Source organism: Rana temporaria, chromosome 10, assembly GCF_905171775.1.
Source record: "Rana temporaria chromosome 10, aRanTem1.1, whole genome shotgun sequence".
NCBI classification, from domain to species: domain Eukaryota; kingdom Metazoa; phylum Chordata; class Amphibia; order Anura; family Ranidae; genus Rana; species Rana temporaria.
Genome location: NC_053498.1, coordinates 140,598,043 through 140,610,118, shown reverse-complemented (window position 1 = coordinate 140,610,118; position 12,076 = coordinate 140,598,043). Strand labels below are relative to the sequence as shown.

The following is a 12,076-nucleotide window of genomic DNA, read 5'->3' as shown; positions in this document are numbered from 1 at the left end:
TCGCAGTATCCGCAGCTATCTGTGCCATATCCGGCCCCGCCTCTGTCCCCCCCGCTGTCTTCTGGGAGACACACAGGTCCCAGAAGACGGCAGGGACCATTCCTGCATGGTCAGTTGGGAACCAGGAAGTGAAGCCTTCACTTCCTGATTCCCTTACCGAAAATGGTGGCGGCAGCACCTGAGAGCCAAGGGACAGATCAGCTTTGGGTGCCGACATCGCGGGCGCCCTGGACAGGTAACTGATCATATTTTTTTTTTTTTTTTTTTAAAGTCGGCAGCTACAAATACTGCAGCTCTGAGAAAAAATTCTCAGAGCTCCGCGTCAAAGGTTTGACCTCATATTATATGGTTTTGGTAAATCTGCAGAATATCTAATAGTGTGTATGACAATTAAAGGGTCACTAAAGGCAGACATTTAAAAAAATAACAAACATGTTATACTTGCCTCCACCGTGTTTTGCACAGAGTGGCCCCTAACCCTGTCTTCTGGGGTCCCTCGGCGGCTGTCTCGGCTCCTCCTTGCAAAAGCTTTCTACCTTCATGCGAGCGAGCTTGCATGGTGGAAAGCTTTTGTGGGCATAGCCGCCGACTGTATCCCTCGGCCCCGCCCCTGGCGTGCCGCGTCATCCGCTGTGATTTACAGCAGCGCCAGCCAATGGCTGCGCTGCGATCAATCCGTCCAGCCAATCAATGGCCAGGCTGGGAACCGAAGACGATCACATGGACGCGCGCAGGACTTTCGAGGGGGTCAGGTAAGTAAAACGGGGGGGGGGGGGCGGTACCATTGGTTGTTTTTTCACCTTTATGCATAGGATGCATTAAGGTGAAATAGCATTTATCTTTACAACCCCTTTAATTCTGCCACACTGAACTAGATTGAGAAGCCATTTGTGGCCAATGTAATTTTATTCTACTGATAATAATCAAAAGTATCTGCAGACACCTTCCCATGCACATCGGGGATCATTTTAGTGACTTTTATAACCTGCTTATTCTCTATTATTAAAATCTGACAAATTCTGAAATTCTCACCAACAGGTGAAAGATCTGGATAACCGCGGATTATCACGGACATAACGTTGCCTTCAGCTTTAACACAAACAGCACTGAAAGAGCCCTCGCCTGTGAACCAGAATTTTTTTTTTTTTATACTGTTTCTATTGATAAGAAGAATGGAACTTGATTGGCCTAGGCGATGCACCGCTCGCTGTCCATGCGGAGCAGAGTGCTTCTTACCAATACGAATGTGTTGCCAAATGGTTGAAATTGTGGTTTAAACTTTTACGGTGGTCAATTAAAGTTGGGGATACAAATTTTTTTGTTTTCATTGTTTCTTTAATGAGTGTCTTGGGAGAATTTGATTGTTTTTGTTTCTAGGGCCCCCCACAGTTTAATGGGGGTATTGCATAATCTCACTTTTTTGTTTAGGTTCATAAAACCTACATATCGTGTGTTTTTTTTTTTTTTTTTTCTCCACTACTTGGGCTTTTTTTTTGGGGGGGGGGGGGGGTTGGCAGATTAATCACTTACAGATTAATCACTTACAGATTAATCACTTACAGATTAATCACTTACAGATTTCAAGGTAGGATTTGCTCACAGATCAAAAATCTATAGATGGATTGTATATTCACACACATACGCACATGCTGCTACAATGCATTCCTCTTATTTGCCAAAGTTACAGAAAGTGATATGAAGTTAGATAGACTTTGTTTTAATGACCCCCCCATTTTATCATTTACCGCCCACTTTCATTTTACAACAACTTTGCTGGGTGGTCTAAATGTGACTATGCAGTTCACTAGGCACCAGAGTAGTGTTGTCTGATTTTCCTTTTAAAGCCCATACATACGATTGGATTTTCCGACAACAACAAATATGTGATGGTAGGCATTTGTACACCACATCCGACAATTGTCGGAATTTCCAACAACAAATGTTGGGAAAGCTCTCAAATTTTCCGACAACAAATGTGTTCTGTCATATTATTCTATCGTGTGCACACAAGCCCGTCGGACTGAAATCGAAAGTACAAACATGCATGCTCCGAACCAATGCTAACCATAAGACAACATTAGCAGAAGTCGCCCAAAAGTGTGGCACTAAAGAGCAGAAATACCGCTTAGGGCCCTTTCACACGGGGCGGATCAGTAAAGTAATGATCCGCCCCATGTGTCCGTAAGCTCAGTGGGGATAGCTCCGTATATCCCCGCTGAGCTGTCGGCTGACAGGGCGGTCCCCACACACTGTGCAGGGACCGCCCTGTCTTTCCTCCGCTCTCCCCTATGGGGGGGATGGGATGAACACGGACCGCCTGTCCTTGTTCATCCGATCCGCAGACGGAAGAAAAAAATAGGACATTCTTCCATCTGCAAAATCGGATTTTTGCGGAGGCGGGTGATTACGGGTGTCAGCTGATGTTTATCCGCTGACACCCGCAATCACATAGGGACCAATGTATGTCCCGTTTTCATCCGCAAACGGATGGATGAAAAAGTGGAAATACGGTCCGCACGTCTGAAAGGGGCCTTAGTTTTGTGTACCTTGGCTGAAAAAGCTCTGCTGTCTGTATGCAGAACAAGTTCATGGCCAACGCCCTTCGCACAAAATTCCACGGATTTGTCTAATGGAAATCCGATCGTGTGTACGATGCTTTCGATTTTTCCAAAACCATGTAGTGCAAGGGCCTGCCTGATTGCATACAAATTGAAACTCTAAAGCCTCGTACACACGATCGGATTTCCATCGGACAAATCTGTGGAATTTTGTGCGAAGGGCGTTGGTCGTGACCTTCTTCTGCATACAACTTCTGTTAATATTGTCTTTATGGTTAGCATTGGTTCAGAGCATGCGTGTTTTGTACTTTGGATTTTAGTCTGACGGACTTGTTTACACACAATCGGATAATCCGACGGCACACATTTTGTTAACGGAAAATTTGAGAGCATGCTATCTCACGTTTGTCGGACATTCTGACGACAATTGTCTGATGGAGCGTACAAATGGTCGGATTATCCGACAAAAACCCTACCATCACACAATTTTTGTCGGAAAATGTGATCGTGTGTACGAGCCTTTAAGGCAGAGATCCTCAAACTACGGCCCTCCAGCTGTTGCGGAACTACACATCCCATGAGGCATTGTAACACACTGACATTCACAGACATGACTAGGCATGATGGGAATTGTAGTTCCTGAACAACTGGAGGGCCATAGTTTGAAGACCCATGCTTTAAGGTTTGACCTTGTGTTTATATTATTATATGGTTTTGGTAAATCTGCAGAAAAAATAAACAGAAAATTGTACAGTGTTTCCAGCTTAAGGCCCCTTTCGCACGGGGCGGATCAGTAACGATCCGCCCCGTGAACCTCCACTTGCTCAGCGGGGATCGCTCCGTTGATCCCCGCTGAGCCGGCGAATGACAGGGCGGTCCCCGCACCCTGCAGGGACCTGTCTTTTCTCCGCTCTCCCCTATGGGGGATTGGATGAACATGGACCGTCTGTCTGTTCACCCGATCCGCCAGACGGAGGAAAAACCTACTTTTCCATCCGTCACACTTTGGCGTAGTGGGTCAGGTGTCAGCGGGCATGTCACCGCTGACATCCGCGTCTCCATAGAGGAGCACGAAACGCCCGTTTAGGTTCAGGCCCGTGTGAAAGAGCCCTAAGACTTGCTGTCTTTAGTAATGCCCTGTACACACGATCGGGCTTTTATCCGGCCAAACTAACATCGGAATTCCATCGGAGTAAAAGAGAACATGTTCTCTATCTAAACTCCGATGGAATTCCTCTGGGGGGAAAAATTCCGATGGGGCAAACACGCGGTCGGAAATTTTCGAATGGAAAAAGTCAGAAATTCCGATTGTGTGTGTGTGTGTGTACGGGGCTTAACAGACCTGTTCAGACATTCCCCCGCCTGCTTGAGAGCGCTTGCGCTGAGGGGGCGTGGCTTTTACTCAGCTCTGCCAGTACAGGGCACTGCAGCCTGAGAGCCAGAAACAGCCTTTTGACTTGGTATGGGATTAAAGGATTTTCAACAGAAGGTTGTGAGGTCAGTTGGGATTTAACGTATATATTGTAACGGAAACCCCGTCAAAATAAGTGTGCTTTAGCAATTAGTGATGTGTGGTTCCTGGAAAAGATAACAATAGTTTGATTGCCTCATAAACACAGTCAATGTTGATAAAGGGAATCCCTCTCGTGAAGCTTTTGTGTTCTCCCAGTGGGGTATGGGCGCAGGGAGCACAGTGATTCTTGCTAGCAGCTATAGCTACCGGCAGTGAAAATCTGACATGCTGGTCATACCCAAGTTGATTGCTGGATTAACTTGTGTACAATCAGCCTGTCCATATAGATGGTTTTGAGCTGAACCCGGCCGAGATTGGAACCATCTATGGGCCGGGTTAAGATTGCCAGACCTCAAAGACACAAGGTAGATGTAGTAAAATGTGATGGGCACAGTTACTCGTTTGCATAATTCATGGTTCAGTGAGAATACCATTCTAGGCAAGTCCTCTAATGAAATGGAAGACTGAAGTTTATTTTAACTGTGCCTTCAAAACCGGTAAGGGTGAAATGTATTATAAGATGCGCTAATATTGTCAAAAGTATTGGGACACCTGCCTTTACACGCACATGAACGTTAATGGCATCCCAGCCTTAGTCCGTAGGGTTCAATATTGAGTTGGCCCCGCCCTTTGCAGATATAACAGCTTCAATTCTTCTGGGAAGGCCGTCCACAAGGTTTAGGAGTGTGTCTATGGGAATGTTTGACCATTCTTCCGGAAGTGCATCTGTGAGGCCAACTGATGTTGGATGCAAAGCCCTGGCTCGCAGTCTCCACTCTAGCGCACCCCAAAGGTGTTGCATTGACAAAGGGCGGGGCCAACTCAATCTTGAACCCTACGGACTAAGACTGGGATGCCGTTAAAGTTCATGTGTGTAAAGGCGGGTGTCCCAATACTTTTGACAATATATTGTCAGCATTTATCACACATTTAAGCCTTGGGTGGATTCTTACAGGCATGGCTTCTATCCCAGCAGTCTCCTGTGTTTCTCAATGAGCCTAAAGTCCAAATGTGTAAGCCCCCCCCCCCCCCCTTCACACAACCTGAAAGTCGTGCAATCTTGAGGTCTATGGAACTCAAGTCGGATCGAAGTAGTGCAGGGACTGGAAATCCTGGGGGGGGGGGGGGTTCGACTTGTCATGCGAATTTGCAGTCCCAAGTCACAGAAGTTGCACAAGTGTGAAAGGGGCCCAAATCGCTCAATATTTTCTTTTTTTTTTTCTCCAATGCTGGATTAAAAGGCTGATTTTTGTTTTCTATGGGCTTTGCTTTAATATTTGATGTTTTGTATTGTGGAAATTGCCATTTTTGTTTAATATACACTGTTTTCAATTAAATATTTCCTACCTGACACTCAAATCTGCAGTCCTTTTAACAAATCCTATATCGCATATACCGTATTTATCGGGGTATACCGTGCCCCGGCGTATAACGCGCACCCCAAGTTCTGCAAGGTAAATAATAAATAAAACTTACAATTTTGCCCAGCGTCCGTCTGCGGCCTTGTGGGTGTCTGTCTGTGGCTTCCTTGCGTGGGGTCTGTCTCGTCCAGCGTGTCCGTCTGCGGCCTTTATCCAGGTGAGCGTGTCCGGTGTTCGTTTTTCGATTTTTGGCACGAGAGGAGCCGGATTTCCTGTGTGTTCGCTCCTCTCGCATTGCTGCGGGCGGAGCCGAGCGCGCAGTACACTCGGCTCGGACAGTGTCGGAGACAGCGGGGTATCGGCATATATCGCGCACCCACGATTTCCCCCTGATTTTAAGGGGAAAAAAGTGCGGTATATGCCGATTAAATACGGTAGTTATATAGTATAGTAGGACTTTTTGACAACAAACTTCAAAATGAGCAGGTTTTAAAAAAAAAAAAAAATCCTACCGTGTGTACGCTCCATTGGACAAACTTTTTCAGTTGTCATCGGACAAAAGTTTGCTCGGCAAATGGACAAACTTTTCAGCAACAAAAGTCGTACAGTGCAAAGTCCTATCGTGTGTACAGAAATCCATCGGACTTTTGTCCGAAGTACAAATACGCATGCCCAGAACCAATGTTAAAACCAACCAACAATAGCAGAAGTTGACCAAAGGGTGGCGGAAAAGAGCAGAAAAACCACGCAATGTTGGGAAAGTTTTGCAGAAAAGTCCTGCCGTGTGTATGCAATGGGTGTGCCTGGCCAACTCCCTTCGGACAAAAATCCACGGAAAAGTTTGTTTGAAGTTTGACCGTGTGTACGAGGCTTAAGACACACTTGTCTTTGTACTCCTCACCTGGTTGCCGCCACACGCTTGACACCAAATAAGTTTATCTTGGTCTCATCCTACCACATGACATGGTTCCAGCAATCATAGTTGCATAGTAGGTGAGGTTGAAAAAAGACACAAGTCCAACCTATGTGTGTGATTATATGTCAGTATTACCCTGTATGTTGTCATTCAGGTGCTTATCTAATAGTTTTTTTTGAGACCACCGCCTGTGGAAGGGAATTCCACATCCTTGCCACCCTTAAAGGATCCTCTACATAGTTTAAGGTTAAACCTCCTTTTCTTTTAATGAGTGGTCACGTGTCTTATTAAATTGATTCCATGCATAAAGATAAAAATCACTGTCATCGCCTAAGGTTGAGATCTAGAGAAGAGTATCCTATAAGGAATCGGGTACCTCAAACTCTTATCTCATGCACCATCGCCTCATACAGGGTGGGGTTGATTCCAGCCTGAGTAGTCTGCATTATCAATGCAATCAGTTGTAGAAGAAGACTTTAGATTGTAAGCTCTTGCCGCATAGGACCCTTTGATCCCTTTTTACAAAATGTAGGGATACAGTACGGTTACAAGAGGGATCAGAGGGTTCTGTTCTTTTGAAGCTTGCATCCTAAAGTCATCTTAAAATGGTGGTCTGGCCAAAAAGATTTTGTTTTTTTTAAAGCCAGCAGCTACACATGCTGCAGCTGCTGGCTTTTAATAAATAGATACTTGCTTGGCCTGGAGTCCCTCGATGTCGGCAACGCAGCTGATGTTTCCATCAGCTGTCAGGTGCTGCCGCCTCCGCCGCCATTGTGGGTAAGAAAACCCAGCAGTGTAGCCTTTCAGTTTGACTCCGGGAACCCTAATGCACATGCGCAAGGCCCTGCTCCTCTCTCCTATTGGCCCGGGGGAGGACGAGGGAGCCCCGCAGTGCCATCACGCGCTGCCGCCTGGACTCCCGGAAGTTGGCCTGTCTCCGCCCCCCCGAAAGGTGCCAATTGGAGGCACAGGAGGGGGGGGGGAATCGAATAAGTGGAAGTTCCACTTTAGGGTGGAACTATGCTTTAAATCTGACCTCTTGAGCTATGTAAAAGATTAAGTTTGGAGGAAGAAAATGCACTGACATGCAATAGCCACTAGAAAAACCAGTCAGAAAAAACTGCAATCAAATTAAAATAATAAATGCAGTGCTAAAGGTGTGTTTGTTTTTTGTTTTTAAATGCCGTATCTAAACGGATGGAACGTAGCGATTTTAATAATTTACAATCATAATAATAAACATTAAAGTGAAAAATCTATAATAGGGATTATGAACATGTGTAAAAGTGACCTCTGCCGGGTAAGCCCCCCCATATAAGAAATTTTGACTTTTTTTTTTTATGCAGTTTGTTAGATCAGGTTAGATCAATCATTGTTTGCGTTAGATCACACACAGAAGAAGCAATATTAACAGTTATTTGCTGGGGGGGCTAACCCGTAATCAGCCCCCCCTGTCAAATTTTCTCGCCAAAAATCATTCAGGCTAATAGATATTCGTTAGATCCGGTAAGATCAAGTGGTTTTAACGTTAGATCTCACATAATTAGAGACTTATTAAGTGATTAATGAGGGGGGGCTGGCCCCCCCTTATCAATTTTTTGGGCCAAAAATCATTCAGGCTAATAGATATACGTTAGATCCGGTAAGATCAAGTGGTTTTAACGTTAGATCTCACATTTCTGTGTGAGATCTAACGTTAAAACCACTTGATCTTACCGGATCTATTAGCCGGAATGATTTTTGGTCCAAAAAATTGATAAGGGGGGGCCAGCCCCCCCTCATTAATCGCTTAAAAAGGTTCTAATTATGTGAGATCTAACGTTATATAATGTGTCTTCTTGTGTAATATACCTTATTTACAGCGCTGCTGGGCGCTCACGTGACCTGCCGGAGCTCTTCTCCTCCCAGCTAACGGCAGCAGCCCCTCCCTCTGCAGTGCTCAGGGCACGGCTGACCTCAGCGGGATCTTGATGTCTCCCTCTGCAGTATTCGGAGCAGGTAAGAGGAGCTCTGGCGAGTAACGTGAGCACCCAGCAGCACTGTAAATAAGGAGACGCACTGCACATTATACAATCTTTTTACAGAACTGATTACTTGATTTTACAAGGTCTTTAACCAAGGATTATTTTTGGGATTACAGAATGTCACAATGCTGACTCCTAAGCTGACAGGGGGTGGAACTTTTTTTGTACATACCGTAATTAAATAAGACATCCCTTGAAAATAAGCCCTAGTGTGTTTTGTAGCCAAAATTGATATTTATTTTTTAGGGAAACACTCATAGGTGTGTGCAGCCTATTGCATTAGGGTGTTCACCCCAAAGCCCAAACACACCCTACCGATTGCTCATTCAGAAAGGGAAGGGGCCAGTAAATTACATATTTACTGGCCCCTTCCCCACTTCTAAAACATTCCAGCATCAACAGCCAATAGGAGAGGAGGGAAGCTGGCAGCACTGTGGGGGGAAAGATGGGCGTGAGGGCAGTAGAGGAAATCTGTGCTGCACAGGGTGATTAGGGTGTGCCTGGGCACACCCTGTGCGCACACGCCTATGGAAACACTGTAACATTTTCTGTTCCTTAGCCCCCCCCCCCCCCCCAGTTCATTCTTGATAAGACTCCCAGTGGTGCGTTCCAGCACCTCAAATAGCACTGCCTGGTTCCAAAGAGTAACAGCTATTATCCACAATGTTACTTGACCTGACTTGTCATAGTAAGGCCACCAGTCCTGTAGAAAACCTTGCACCCATATTCGTACCTGGTAGGTCATTACCAATAATAACCATGACCATTAAAGACTACAGGGAGATAGAGAGAGCTGTATAATTCAGACTTCGAAACATGTTACCAGTACAGTGCTTATAAAAAATTGCACATGAACTCTTCTACGCATTTTGGGTTAAAGATGCAGTTTATATATATATATATATATATATATATATATATATAAAAAAAAAAAAAAAGCTGCGCTATAAAACAGTGATAATCAAAACCTTTACATCACAATTAATCCAAGTATTAATTTGAGTAATACAATGATAATCCAGATATCATACAATCTACTACAAACCAAGTTACTCTCAAACCAAGGTTTTACTGTATATAAGACCTAAGCAATAAAAAAAGTATGCAAAAATATTTAAAAATAAGAAAATATGAAGTTTGTGACGATAAGTGATCCCCTTCAGAAATGTTCAAATGAGACTATATCGGTAGTGAGCATCCATCACCATTCTGGTTTCCCAAGCCGTGACACCGCCACTTCAGTAAAAATGCAGGTTTACCAAATTTGGTGGACCCCTCTAATAGAAGAGAGGTCAGATGGGCATGTGGCAAAACAACCTGGCCAGGATTTTTCCCAAGGCTCTCCTACAGGACCCGTTCGAGGGTAATGATATGGACTGTACTGCTCATCTCAATGGCATCCTGATAAGCCAGTAATTAGAACATGAAAGAAGAAGCTCCACATAGTGTAAAACTCTTCTAAATATTTTATTAAAAGTAAAGGTTGCTCTTGTATCGAGAAGTAATATAAATCGCTGGTTAAAATTTGCCGGCCAGCAAACGGCAAAAACGTCCCGCACTTTGCTCTGACCTACGCATTTCGTCACACATGACGTCGTTAGGAGATACAATGGGGTTTATTTACTAGAGCTGGAGAGTGCAAAATCAGGCTCACTTCTGCATAGAAGCTTCTAACCTCCGCTTGTTCAAATAAGCTTTGGCAATAAAACCTGGAAGCTGATTTGCTTATTTCCAGAAGTCAGCCTGATTTTTTACTCCAGCATTAGTAAATGTCAACTTGCCCAACCAAGAGGCCTCAGGAAAGGCCCCCTAGTCTCCCAAATACGTGTCTTTGTTATGCTCCCTCATGCCTCTTTTGCTTCTGAGCAGTTGAAGAGAATACCAGCACTTTGGGGTATAGAGGCGCTTGTGCCTTGCTCCCCCTCTGACAGTGCCTGGACCAAGTAATCAATTGTTAGGCCCAAGGACAGTCACATGACAACGGTGTTGGTGTTATCGCTCTATCAGGTTTCTGATGTAGCCAAACTTGGCATCGGCCTCAAAGAAGCAAGCTTCAAGGGAGTGCGGTTAAGGGAAGCATATTGGGTGGGTCAGAGGATGCCCTTTCCAGAGTCACAGTCACCCTTCCTGCATGAGCAGGGGACTGTGTATTTAAACAAAACCTTTAGCTGCTTAAAGTGGTTGTAAACCCAGGCAGGAAAAAAAAAAGACCTGCAAGACAAAGCCATGATGAGCTAGTATGCATAGCATACTAGCTCATTATGTAATACCTGGGATCGAAGCCCCCGCTGCGGTGCCCATACACAGCACCGGCGACATCGCTCCCAAAGTTACTTCCGGGTATCGCGGCTCTGGCGCTGTGATTGGCCAGAGCTGCGATGATGTCACGACCGCGCATGGTTGCCGCCGGTAATGGCACACTCACTGAAGCAACGGCACGTACGTGCCGTTGCTTCAGTGTGCATGTGCCGATGACGTTGGCACATGCAGATACAGGGGATGTCTCCTAAACCTTCCAGGTTTAGGAGATATCTGGGGTAGCTACAGGTAAGCCTTATTATTGTAAGGGTTTACAACCACTTTAAGGGCCCTTTCACGCGGGGCGGATCAGAAATGATCCGCTCTGTGTGTCCGCTTTGCTCAGCGGGGATCCTCGGTAAAATCCCCGCTGAGCTGGCAGCTGACAGGGCGGTCCCCGCATACTGTGCAGAGACCGCCCTGTGTTTCCTCCACTCTCCCCTATGGGGGATCCGACGAACACGGACCGTATGTCCGTGTTCATCCGATCCGATCCGGCAGACGGAAGAAAAATAGGATTTCTTCCGTCTGCAAATGCGGATCTTTGCGGATGCGGACAAATTACGGGTGTCAGCGGATATTCATCTGCTGACACCCGTAATCACATAGGGACCCATGTATGTCCCGTTTTCATCCGCAAACGGAAGGATGAAAATGCGGACATATACGGTCCGCTAGTGTGAAAGGGCCCTAAACCTTCCTCTTGCGTTTAGAGTGGCCTGAGTGCACCCTGAATTCTACAACATTGCTGGAGCTCTTACCTGTTCCTCCTGCTAACATCAACATCAATACAAGGATCCTTATCCTGCTAACTTTGTAAATTGGTCCTATTGTGTGAGGTTAAAGAGGAACATCATCCCCATCATGGATTTTTTTTTCTTTCTTTCCCCTTTTTCATAGTTTCTTGGGTTATCTTCAAAACTCATACACATCCAGCAAATATTGATAAGAATGATGGGGGTCATTCATATTTATTCAGTCGGCCATGACTATGTGAGGTAAACACGGTATACAGGACACTAGGATGGCTTCCATCATTTATTGATGAGAATAACGGGGGGGCATTCATATTTATTCAGTCGGCCATTACCATGTGAGGTAAACACAACATACAGGACACTAGGACGGCTTCCATCATTTATTGATGAGAATAATAGAGGTCATTCATATTTATTTAGTTGGCCATTACTACGTGAGTTGAACAAAATTCACAGGACACATACCACGTACACACCATCGGTCCAAACCGATGAAAACGGACTGAAGTTCAGTTTCATCGGTCCAAACCGACCGTGTGTACGCCCCATCGGTCTGTTGTCCTTCGGTCCAAAAAAAGAGAACTTGCTTTAAAATCAAACCGATGGATGGCTGACCGATAGGTCAAAACCGATGGTTAGTACGCAAAA

At 45.2% G+C, this 12,076-nt stretch overlaps 1 protein-coding gene across 1 annotated transcript in view; it reads left to right on the top strand.

The window, feature by feature from the left end:
- The window catches only part of STT3A (STT3 oligosaccharyltransferase complex catalytic subunit A), a 43,478-nt gene extending 42,162 nt beyond the window's left edge, over nt 1-1,316 (top strand). The window contains exon 18 of the mRNA XM_040326431.1: nt 1,039-1,316. Coding sequence (XP_040182365.1) covers nt 1,039-1,077 — 39 coding nt within the window. The 3' untranslated portion in view covers nt 1,078-1,316. The remainder of the gene's footprint in view (nt 1-1,038) is intronic.
- The last annotated feature ends 10,760 nt before the right edge of the window (nt 1,317-12,076 follow it).